This window comes from Octopus bimaculoides, chromosome 7, assembly GCF_001194135.2.
Source record: "Octopus bimaculoides isolate UCB-OBI-ISO-001 chromosome 7, ASM119413v2, whole genome shotgun sequence".
Taxonomy (NCBI): domain Eukaryota; kingdom Metazoa; phylum Mollusca; class Cephalopoda; order Octopoda; family Octopodidae; genus Octopus; species Octopus bimaculoides.
This window is the reverse complement of record NC_068987.1, coordinates 39,811,392-39,824,407: the sequence shown is the minus strand read 5'-3', so window position 1 is coordinate 39,824,407 and position 13,016 is coordinate 39,811,392. Positions and strand designations below refer to the sequence as shown.

The 13,016-nt window shown below is 36.1% G+C and overlaps 1 protein-coding gene across 19 annotated transcripts in view; it reads left to right on the top strand.

Annotated features, from left to right (window-relative positions):
* Window positions 1-13,016, top strand: part of LOC106880867 (dual specificity protein phosphatase CDC14A) — a 385,993-nt gene that overhangs the window by 148,777 nt on the left and 224,200 nt on the right. For all 19 annotated transcript variants that reach the window (XR_008264591.1, XR_008264594.1, XR_008264589.1 and 16 more), the window contains exon 4: window positions 12,115-12,207. Coding sequence is in view for 13 of the 19 variants with exons in the window: in XM_052969515.1 (XP_052825475.1) it covers window positions 12,115-12,207 (93 nt within the window). In the remaining 6 variants the exon portion in view is untranslated. The remainder of the gene's footprint in view (window positions 1-12,114; window positions 12,208-13,016) is intronic.

The following is a 13,016-nucleotide window of genomic DNA, read 5'->3' as shown; positions in this document are numbered from 1 at the left end:
TACCAGAAATATAGCATCAGTGGTGCTTTTCCTTGGAACGAACCCAAACTGCATCTCATCTAAACTGACTCTCTCCCTAATTAGTTGGGCTATGACCCTCTCCGTGACCTTCATTACCTGGTCCAACAACTTGATACCTCTGTAATTGTTTGTGTCTAAAGCGTCACCTTTACCATTGTAGCAGTTGACTATGGTACTGCTATACCAGTCATTGGGTATGACTCCTTTGTGTATCACCTGATTAACTATACGGGTGACTAGGCTATAGCCAACACTGCCAGATATTTTGAGCATCTCTGCAGTGATTCCTGATGGGCCAGGGGCTTTCCCTGTCTTCATACTCTCAATCACTTTATCTACTAAGGTACTGTCAATTAGAATAGCTGGTCCCTCTGTTGGGTCAACATGTGGCAGACTCTCTTCCTCCCATTCATTCTCTTTATTAAGCAACCTTTCACAGTAATGTCTTCAAACCTCTCTCTTTGCAGTTTTATTTAGTGCAAGTGAGCCATCATCCATGTGGACACATATCTCTCCTACGACATCATGATTTTCTCTCACACACTGTCTTGCAACACAAAATACTTCAAGTCTTTGGTCCTGACGGCGCAGAACATTGGCAAATCTTTTCTTATCTGCTTCCCCTCTGGCTAAATAAACCTGTCTCCTAGCTTTCCTTCTGGCAGTCTCATGCAATTCCCTGCTACCTCTGTTCTTCCAGTCCTTCCAAACCTGTTTCTTTTGTCTAATACCACTGTCAACCACATTGTTTCACCACCACATTACTTTGGGTTGAGAGGGGACTTTGCACCAGCCACAGATCTGGTTGGTGGCTCTCAGCAGGTTGTCCCATAGAAACCTCCAGTTGTCTTCCACATTGTGTGATGCTATATCCCCTTCTATTTCATCAAATGCTTCGAGTAAGACATTTCTAAATCTCTGTCCATTTGCAGGATCTTTAAGCTTCCAGACCCTTCTCCTCCAAGCTGGTCTACTTCTGGGCATCCATTCTCAGTAAATGGAATCAGTAAAATGGTGTATCAGAAGTGAGGATTGTTTCTTGTTTTTACAGTAATGTTGGACCTTTAGAGTTCATGACAAAATGCAATGCAATATTTTAAAAAGTTCTGATCTGAAATTTCATTCTGAGGTTGATCAGTAAAAATAAGCACTAGGAAAATACATTGGGATTTCTTTGATTGACGATATCCTTTTCTTCTGCAAGTTAAGGCATGGCACCAAAGTTAGAAATCATTAGTATTTTTTTCTTGGTTCATTTTCTATCTTCCAATTATTGTTCTTTTATGCTGTTTCTTCATTGTTTTGGACTGAAATCAATAAAACTTAGGTTACTTACCAATAATTATCTTTCACTTGTATATTCAATTTTCATTTTTAGCGTTTCTTGCTTGTTCAAACTAAAAGTATCTTCTTTTATGTTTTTTGGCAAGAAATTTGAAGTTATGTTTGAGTGAAACAGATAAGATTACATTGTCAGAGATATATTTGTCCGCCTATTGTTAAATAGATACTGTGGTAATGAATTAAATATTCACATAGTTGAATATTCCTTCATTGTAATATTGCTATAAGTAATGATATTCTGTGTGGCAGACGTGTTAGTATGATCAAAGAAACAAATATTAAAACATTGATGCTCGTACTCGATGTTCCTGTTGTTATTTTTCTTATTAAGCAAATTTGTTACTTCTATAAAAAGATTGTTTGTTTATCATTATCATTATCATCCTCATCATCCTCATTACCATTTAACATCTGTTTTCCATGCTGGCATCAGTTGGATAGTTTGACAGGAGCTGGTGAGCCAGTGGACTGTGCCATGCTCTGCTGTCTGTTTTAGCATGATTTCTACAGTTAAACGCCCTTTCAAATTTCAAACACCAATCAGTTTACAGAGTGTATTGGGTGTTTTTACAGGCACCAGCACCAACAAGACTGCCAAATAACTTGCAAGACAAGACTCTTTAGCTGAGGTGGGAGAGTAGTGTTGAGGGAAGTAGCTTCATGTCAGGTAATGAGAGGTTAAGGTATGATAGAGGGACAAAATCGGGTGTCGTGTTGTAAAGGAGATACATAGCTACCCCAGTTGGAAGAGAGTGAGAGAAAGAGAAGAGGGTGATGAAGATGTGTCAGGCCCTACCCTCAAGTAACAGGGAAGTGAGTATTAGTGAATTGGTACAAAGGATTGGATGTGGTGAATGGGCAAGTAAGTTCATGAGAGTGAGAGATAGAGAGGAGGGGAACCCAGTGAGTGGTGAACTCAGTTGGAGGGGAGGTATTAGGAAGACAAGTAGTTGGGAAGAGATTTGTCAGAACATTGAGTGCAGGAGCATAGCTGCTTCCTCTATGAGGTTCAACATCTGGAGGCCATCTTTCACCATTTTATCCTGGGTCTCCAACCTCCACAGATTTCATCCACATTTGGTGATTGGTACTTCTTTATGCAACTGTTTTCATCCATATGCATCACATGACCATATGACTATAGTTCTCTCTCTTGTGCTCTATATTTGATGCCTCTTTTACCTAATTTTTCTCTAAACACATTCACACTTTGTTGTACATACACACTGATGCATCCAGCAGAACATGCTAGCTTCATTTCTTTCAACCTTTCACATGTCTGCTGCATTCACAGCCCATGTTTCACTACTGAGGTTGTGAATTTCTTTTTAGTCTTTACATTTCCTCTGCATTCACAGCCCAAGCTTCACAACCAGGTAGCAATGCTGTCCTCCAGGCCATGACAGAAGAATTTAAGACTGGTTGCCCATGGAAACTTCTCTATATTGATAACTTGTTCTTATGGCTGAAAACAAACCTGGAATTAAAGGCCTTTAAAATTAATTAGCAAAAACCAAGTAACTGTGCTTAGTGTAGGGCCTAAGTAGTGGGTTGGACACTGCGAAGGTGATGAGAAGTGTAGAGACAAGTGAATTATGGGTAATGTCATTGACAGAATTACTGTTAGCTCCACCATCATTGTCCTCAACATCATTATCATCATCACTAAATCATTATCCACCATCATCATCATTCATCATTATCCATCATCATCATCATTCATCATTATCACCATCATCATAAACATGGATCATCATCATAAACATGGATCATCATTCATCCTCATTTATCATCTTACAATATCACTATTGCTGTTACTATGATTATCATTACTCCCACCATAACAATTATGATTGTGATAATAATGATGGAGATCATCATTAGCATAACTGTCAACTGATATGTTATACAAGAGTCTACACATATTTGACAGCTCAGCAGAGAAAGAGAATAGTTGTTTTACCATATCATTCCCATGAATATAGGATAAAATTTACATGTAGTAGAGAATTTGGCTTTATGGCAGGCAAAATTTATTTTTTAACCATGCATACTGTTTGTTGAGATGGGATAGGGAAATACCTGTATTTGCTGGCTGCAACTTCACATTTTTTCCAATGTTATCAACATAAATGCTTTACTGATTTTATCAGTATTCTTGGGAAAACTAAGTGTCAAGTCATCTAATTTTCCACATCTATATCTCTCATACTTTGCTTTTAAAACACACACACACAATATTTGTGCAAGTTATATGTTTGCCCATAAATGAAACCCTAACATGAGATTGCATTCATCAGGTATATTCCAATATGGCTGGTTTTGTATGATTTCAGATGATCCTATCATTTATGTAATGCAATGAGCATAATTCAATTGACTGTGTTAACACATATGATACATATAATTAACAATATACCAGCATGATGATCTATCTAATTAATGCAGCATACCAATGAACAGTTATAAGAATCTAAGTATATGACAAGGACATATAGAATCAGAGATGAAGAGTCTAGAATAGATATATATATATATATACACACATACATGCGTACTTCTATATATATATAGACACACATACATAATATATGCACCTGAGATAGAAGTAGATTAAAATAATGAAGTGTATAACATTTATAGTGTGTGTGTGCATGTGTGAATATAGAATGGCACTTGCTGTAATATTTTGTCTCAGAGAAACTTCTCAAAAAGACTAGTGTGTAAAAAAATAGAAAACATGTGTCTCTGTCAGAATGTCATTGGTAGATCATCAGGTTTTGAGCTAATCTGATCTCATGAGTAATGAACACTCCCAACACATTCTGGGGAAAGCCAAAAAATAATCCTTCTTATATGGAAATTAACACTTATTTGCACTTGGTGACAGTTACTAAAAGCATTGTCGTTCTCGTTCTCGCTTGTTCTGTCAACAACTTGTCTGCTTGTTTTGCACCTTCATACACATGTGAAATAAGAGATCCTTTACTTGCAAAATAGGTAAGGATTAGTGATTTGAAGTTTAGTGACATGCAAATACAGAAAAATTAACATAAAATGAGTATGTGTTGTGATAGGTATGTATATATTATTTTGGTTGAATTAGTCTCCTGCTGCACTGAGTTTTGCCAGTGGGTGCATCAAGTCTTCAGGCAATTTATGACTGTAAAAAGGATGGAGTTTGTACCCTGACATAGGGTATGGTGATGGGAAGAAAATATGATAAAGGGGAAAAAAAGAATGTTTTGAGGACAACAAAAAAGAAAATGAAAATAAAAACAGTGGAGTAAGAAAAGAGTAAGAAAAAAAGTAAATGAAGATTGGAGGGTTTGAAATAGGGCAGGTTGGTATTAGAATGGTCAAAGAATGCATTGAATAAATGGAATAGAAAAAATAGCTCAGGTGAAACTCAGACTGACTTAACCAAAATAAATCATCATCATCATTGAATGTCTTCCTTCCATCCTGCATAGGTTGGATGGTTTGACAGGAACTGGCAAGGCAGGAGACTGCACCAAGTAATACTGTCTGTTTTAGCATGATTTCTACAGCTGGATGTCCTTCCTAACACCAACTATTTTACAGAATATACTGGGTACTTTCTATGTGGCACTGGCTGCAGTAAGGTCACTCAGTAACTTGCTGGACAGGACACCTCAAAGGTGGCTTTGTCTGCAATATCTCTTCTTTAACTTTGGTAAACATGTTGACAGCAAGCTGGTGGAATAGGTTTTGACCTCTCTGAGAGGTGTTAAATAATTTATCCCTTGACATGAAGTGGAAAGCATAAAATTCCTTACAAGAAACCTTAGGAGTTTTCTTTTTTAATATTGGGTCAGTCTTGAGAATATAGAAATGGTAGCTGTCCTCTCCTTGAACCAAAGATGATGGGTACTGGAGTGTGTTGTATGATCTGTGAAATTTGTTGATACTTTGAAGAGGCTCATTTTGGTTATGGTGTCATTCACAATGTCATATTGTTGAAATTCCTCCCCGGTTATCAGAAGCAGCTACCTTGTTGCACTCCAGAGGATTAACTCATCACATGAGCTTGCTGCATGTCCATCACATTTGCTCAGCTGTCCCCTGAGTCTGTGCAATGGAGGCTCATGTTTGCATATCTTTAAGTTGGTTCATCCTATTCTTGGCTGTTTCCTAAGTCCATGCAATAGATGCTCTTGTTAACATATGTTCAAGTCAGTTCACCGTCTGTTTGACTGCCTCTTGAGTCTATTTAATGGAGGTATGTGTTTACATATCATCAAGTCTAAGAGGTGGTAACAAAATGTTCTTGGACTAGTTATGTTTAATAAAAAATAACTTATTTACCTAAGTTTTAACATTATCTCCTTCAAAATAGTTACATTGCGCAGCAATACTCTAGCCCCAGTGTTCCTTCCACTTTTGGAACCTATCCTGGAAGTTGTTTCCTGTAAGCGAATCGAGGACTTTCTACAATTTGCTCTGGATCTCGACAACGGTATTAAAACAGCAACCTTTGAGCTGTATTTTCATCTTGGGGAAGGGATGGAAGTCTCCAGGTGCTAAATCTGGTGAATAGGGTGGGTACAGAAGTGATACCATGTTGTTTTTGGCAAGAAACTCATGAGTGAGGAGATCTTGGTGAAGAATCCTATTCCTTGCATTCCACAGGCCCGGTTGCTTTCACCAAATGTCCTCCCTCAAATGCTTCAAAATGTTGCAGTAGAACTCTCAATTGATGGTCTTTTCCTGGGTGACAAATTCTCGATGCACAATGTGACGCTTGTGGCAGGTCTTCCTGATTGCTCATTGTCTTCCAGGGATGTTCTGCTTTTGAAGTACCCATACCACTTGAAACATTGTGTATGATCCATTGCCTTGTCACAATAAGCTTGCCAAAGTATACTCAATGTCTCTCTAGCAAACTTCTCGAGTTCAGTGCAATTGACTAAACACGGACTGGTCCATGACAAAAACACAGACTACAACATACACATAATCAATAAACACAAATTTCACAACTTGCGATGTGACGCAGCAATGTCACTCAGCACACTGCCTCATGAATGCCACTGCTAGCTCTCACTGCACACGCAGCCATATCAGCATGCTACAGAAACTAGTCCGAGAACTTTTTGATACCATCTTTGTATTCCTTCTCTGTTCAAGTGACCTCTGAGATCACTATTGATGCTCTTTGCAAGGGTCTTTTAACTCTTTTGCCTTAATGAAATTCCTTAGGAACAAGACAGTAAAATGATGTAAAAGTGTTATTATTGCAATATTTCAATACTCAGTATCTAGATATCACACGTTTCAGATTGGATTAATAACACTGGCATGCATGCATTCACGAAGACACTCTAAATTTGCAAGACAACTAAGGATTGCGTAATGTCCACATTGAAGGTATGTGAGACATGGGAGGTCAATTGGGAAAGCAATGCTTGTCATTGCCACCAATGGAGGAAAATCTCTCTCTGTATATAAACATACATACAGACATGTATGTTAACATAAAATACACATGCATATATCTTTAATGTACAAAGCATTTTGTCTTCTATTTATTTATTGTAATTTAGATATTGTCATGCCAGACATTAACCACAGGGAGTTGAGTGCTGTTGCATCCATAAACATAAGTAATTTTTCTAGCTATCTACGTGGTTAATTCATTCAATCAACTGTGTGTGTATGTATATATATATTGCAGAACATTAATATTCTATTATTTTAAACTTGTTTCTAGGATTTAAATATCATATGATGTTACTTGTTATTTGTCCATAAAGGTAGTAGTTCTTAAATATACTCAGTCCACTATAAAATTAATAGCAGTCTGTTATTGCTTGTTCTGTATTACTCCAGTTGGCAACAAAAGTTACCAAGTGAGACTGAAATATCTTAGAAGACTACATCCTTGAGATCATGATTACATCATTAGCTGTTCCTCTTCATTTAATGTAAATTGATTTATCATTATTATTTTTTAAAGTTATACTTGTCTTCTGTACTCTTTATCCCATTGCCCTCTTGGTATCTCTCTTATGTTGAGCTACAGTCTATTTTAGATAATTTTTTTCATGTTATTGATTGTAGAGTTCCCTGTCAGTGATCAATATTTAATCCTAGTTTTAATTCATTTACATATCTGGCATCCTCAAAATGGGACTGTAAAATTATATGTTACAGTTGTTTCAATTTTAGTTTGTGTTCACAAATTAAATTTTTGTCAATAAATACAAATTACTTAAACATTGTGATTAATTTTAGAATGGTTAACATCTTTCTTTTGTATTTTGTAATAAAGATTTATATATAGAGATCATATGGGCAGCCAACTATTTAATCTGTACAGTTGTACTTTGATGACTAAACTGGAAATAACAAAAACCTTGTTAAAAATTGTAGTGATTTTAGCATATACTAAATATATTGTTAATCCTGATCCCACTTACTTACTTTTATCAGTTATATAATAACATGAAGCGAGATTGTTGCCAGTGCCCCTGGACTGGCTTGTGTGGGTGGCACATAAAAGACACCATTTCGAGCGTGGCCGTTGCCAGTATCGCCTGACTGGCCTTCGTGCAGGTGACACGTAAAAGCACCTACAACACTCTCTGAGTGGTTGGCGTTAGGAAGGGCATCCAGCTGTAGAAACTCTGCCAAATTTAGATTGGAGCCTGGTGTTGCCATCCGGTTTCACCAGTCCTCAGTCAAATCGTCCAACCCATGCTAGCATGGAAAGCGGACGTTAAACGTTGATGATGATGATGATATGAGGTGTTATCAAAAAGTTCCTGGACTGGTTCTGTAGGACCCCAGACAGTGTCCAAGTCTCACAAACATAGAGCAGGACAGGGTGGACCAGAAACCTAAAAACCTGAACCTTTGTCCTCAGATATTGGCAGTACCAAACACCCTTGTTAAATAAATCCATAACTGCACCAGTTCATGAGTCTTTTTAGGACTTCAGACTCATAGGTAATTCCACTATGAATCTCACTGCCCAGATAAGTAAAGTGGTCAATAACTTTTGACATTATTTTTGTTATCTACATTCCAGTGATGGGGTTTTGTACCCCTGTTACAAACCAGTTTCATACTTACAGGAAGATTTCAAATAATTGGAAATAGAAAAAAAAAAGCAAACAATTTTATTTCTCAAACGCGTGATAATGCTATAAATAGCATGATCTGGATAAATTATCCATATATTGCAGAAAAATACGTTACCAGCCAGCTATGAGACTCGAACTCACATCTCTGTGAGTTGAGATTAAGTGTACTACTCTCTTAGGCCATGGTTGGATTTAAATACAGAAAGTCGGAACAAATACCACATGGTATCCAGTTCAATGTTCTTGCATTTCTGTCAGTCCCTCACTCTAGGATGGTACTTTATTTTTGATCAAACCCGAAAAGATGAAAGATAAAGTTGACCTCAGCAGGATTTAAACTCAGAATGCAGAGAGGCAGAACAAATATTGTGAGGCGTTCATTCTATCAGACACTCAACCAACTCTGTTAGTTCCCTGCCAGTTATTTATGTTTATTCCCTCAAGCCCAAGAAATGTATTAAAAGTTAGTACTTAATTCTGGTTTAATGATCTTAGTGCTGAGCAGTTCCAGGATAAAACACCCGTCTATTGTAACTATTCCCTGGTGATCTAATATCTCTCCATGACATTCATTTAAAATAGGTGAATGATTCAAATGCACAACAAAATGTCTCCAGCCTATTTGAAATAAACAGTTATGACCTAATCCTTTTCTAACCTCAAAAATCCATGGATTTAGTACTTATCTGTAGTTTCTGTGGTGTTTAGCAGATGAGAAATTATAATTTAATTGACTAGGACACTAGTGTATGGCAGACGGCTTTCCCACAACAGGAATTGAGCCTTGTACTGAAGACCAACAAATTGCTATTGGAGAGCACAAAAATGAACTCTATCACCTGCAGTACCTACTTTAATCTTGGTGAATTGTGATATGATGTGAATCACCAAACACGTTACTGGCACTCAAATGATTTAGCTCTCAATATCTTCCAGATCTTTAAGCTGCAATTACAATATGCATTCATTCAGACCCACACCAGCATACCTAAACTTGTACACCAGTGTGGAATGTAGTATTGAGTATATAAGTTCTTGATGTGTCAAGTCCACAACTTAGTTTTGATTACTGTTTGAAACTATTCTAATTTATTTATGCCACCAAGAATTTCACTTGAGCAAGTTTTTAAAATGTTTGAGAGTTGGGAGTTAGTGTAACAATTTAAATCATGTTAATGATTTTACTGTCACTGCCCATTAAGTTAATGATAAATAGTGTTGGTTAATCCTAAATTAGCCCAAGATGAGCAAATCTCTGATGAAAGCACTAGCTTTGAACAGCTTGTGTTTTTTTCCCCCCCTTTCAATAGAATGTGATTTGAAAAAAGTTTGGCTGATTCTTTTAGCAGGATGAGAGACTGTGTAGAGATACCCTTATTTAATGAGGAATTTGACTCCATGTGCTCTGCTCATAATTCTCTTCTCATCATTGTCCTTGAGGCAATTTTTCAGGAGTTCAAAAATGGTTGTCCTCAAGATAACTAGAATGTAAATTTGCTAGACCTTTCTAAGAGCAGCAAGAAAAGTTGAAGTGTATAAGAATGACTTAGAATTAAAATAAAGATGAACATATCAGAACATATCCTGTAATTTAATAACATAATGATATTGTATCCACCATTTAACTTATAAACTGCTGAAGATCAGAAATTAATTATTGACCACACTATAAGACAAGAGTTGCTTTGAACTTGGACACTTGTATATCTTTTTCTTTTTTTCTTGTTCTGAAATTCTATTTAAAAAAGGAAACAAAAATATAAATGTTTAGCTAGATCACTCATCAAAGCAGAATATAATGCATGTGAATATAGTTTGTGTTATATGGACTTTCATTGTTGTTGTCTTGTGGGACTGTCGTAGTAAAATGTCATTGATATATATATGGCGGACATGACTTTTGTTTATTCATAACGAACATTGGGTGAGTGCGTTCTTTGTATGTAATTGAACAATAAATGTAATAATTAAATTGTATAACTCGTTATGTTATCTCTGCGAGTCAGTCCGAGGGAAACATAACAGTTTGTATTTTAATAAGTTTAATTCATTGGGTGTTAATTAAAAATCTATTTTAAGTGAATTTCTAATACATCTGCTTTGATTTAGTATTTCATGCAATAGAGATTATTGATAAAAGTCTCAACAAGTACATAGGCCTCTGTTAATGTGTTTGCAGCTGTATGTAATGTATGTTTGTTTATATGTCTCAGTGAGTGTTTGTATATGTATATACACTTCTATAATGTATATTTGTACTGTGAATGTATTTGTTAATATAGTCGTATGTATATGCATGCCTCTGTTAATATGTGTGTGTTTCTACAGCTTGACAGACAGACAGACAGATAAAGGTGGAGTGACTGAGTGAATGTGTTATATAGATCTACAGATTATGAGCTCAAATTCGGCAAACAAACACCTAGAGTAATTCCTAAAGATACAGGTGTCCACATTTGACCCATAAGCTAACAATATTCTAAATTTCTATCACCTGCAACATATACAAGAATAAACCAATCCCTCAAATTACACCCCACCTACTTATTTGATAATGTATGGGCTCCTTGTACATGGGAAAATGATAGGATGGTCATGGTTGGAATACATTTGATCACAAGTCTACACATGAACTAACAAAGAAGCTGTTATGTGGTCGTTTGATCTGCTATAAGCAGTAGCCAAACTTGTTTGGATCATGCACTGCTGTCTTAAACAAATGAAAGACATTTTGAATAGTCAAGGTTGAAATACTTTTGATGATATTTTGTTGAACTAGGATTGATCTGAGTTGAACAACATCTATAAATGGATTGTCACTAATTTCAGTGATGAGTATTCATTTATTTGATCAACTCAGCTAACCATTCATTGCATTTGCATGCAAGTGGTTGGCTATTTTATATACACATGCATCCTCCAAGCAGAATCAGCACATGACCACTTATGCAAGGCTGAACCTTTGAGCTACAGGCACAATACAACCAGTGGCCTTCCACACAATTTTTATCTACCCAGTTTCACTCACAAGTTTGGGGTGATCTGAGGCAAAGGTAAAAGACTCTCAAGATACCAAGAAATGGAATTGAACCTTGGACTTCATGATTGCATAACAAACTTAACCCTTCCATCCTGCACCATACACATAAAAATACACATTTATTATTGTTTCTTTCGGTGAAGTAATTTTGTGAAAATGATAGTTAGCCTAAATTCCTTTGTGTATTTAGTTTAATCCTTCTATATTGTATAATTAAATCACAATACAGCTGACCTCTTTTTTTTTTTATCTCTCAAATGTAAAATAAAATAAGTATCAGAACAGAAGCTCGTTTATTTCTCTGTCTTAATTCACCTTGTTTGAAAATAAGTGCAAGATCTGAAAATGTTATCTAAAATATACTATGATTTTATCCAGAAGAAATACATATCTCATCTGCATTAAAACCATGTAAGTGTAGTTAAGCACTAGCTCGAATGAACACCATGGTGGCTCTTTTAAGATATTTAATAATTTTTATGTTAATATTAGCTTGTTGGTTTAGGTGACTGCACACTCCATCCTTTCCTTCCATATTTGTTTGCCTTGTACCAGTCTTACAAAATAGTCTAATATGTTTATTTTACATTTTTGTTTCAGTCTACCAACCTTAGCAGAAAGAAGATAATCCACTACACCAGTTTAGATGGTCGCAAGAGAGTGAACGCTGCTTTTCTTATAGGTTCTTATGCGGTAAGGTTCACCTTTGGTTCTTGGATTGAGAGCATCAGTAAGAGAGGAAAATTATAGAGGAAGGCTGAGGAAAGCTAGCAAGTGAGTGTGTAAGTGTGTGTGTGTGTGTGTGTGTGTGTGTGATAGAGAGAGAGAGAGATATTGTGTGTTTGTTGTTACTATGTTTGAATTGTCCTGATCCTATTTGTACAAATAAGAGAGTGACTGGTGATGGAGAAAGGTTTCTCATAGATGGTCTCTGTAGTTAAATGGGAGCTGACATATTTAATGTAATTAGCAAAAATTGTCTAATTATTTATTAAAGTTACATGCATAGTAAACAGAAAATAAATCATTAGCTTCTATGGTTAATTCTGATCAAGATAGGCAAAAAAAAACAGTTCTTTCCAAAATTCAAATGAATTAAAACTTGACTAAGGCAGCATGAAAAATAGCTGATTAAAGAATTATTTGTCTTATTTATGGCCATGGTGCCCTCCTATATCTTTTAAATGTAATACATTGTCTTATCCTAAATTTAATCACTTAACCCTTTCGTTACTAACCCGGCCGAAAAAGTTTTTGACTCATAAGACTAACGCGGCCGTAGCCGGCCGAGCGTACCCATTGTTATTTAAATGTATATTTGAACCCAAATCTCGTTAGTACATTCGTTAAAACACCTGATTTCACTTTGCAAACAGTTGAGTTATTGTCTCCGACATTGTTTGGCGTGATATTTGAACTCAGTGAATTTTGGAAGATTTTTTTCCACATTTTTTGTGGCGTTAATTTTTTTCAACTTTGAAGATAGAGAGGAGTTTCATGCT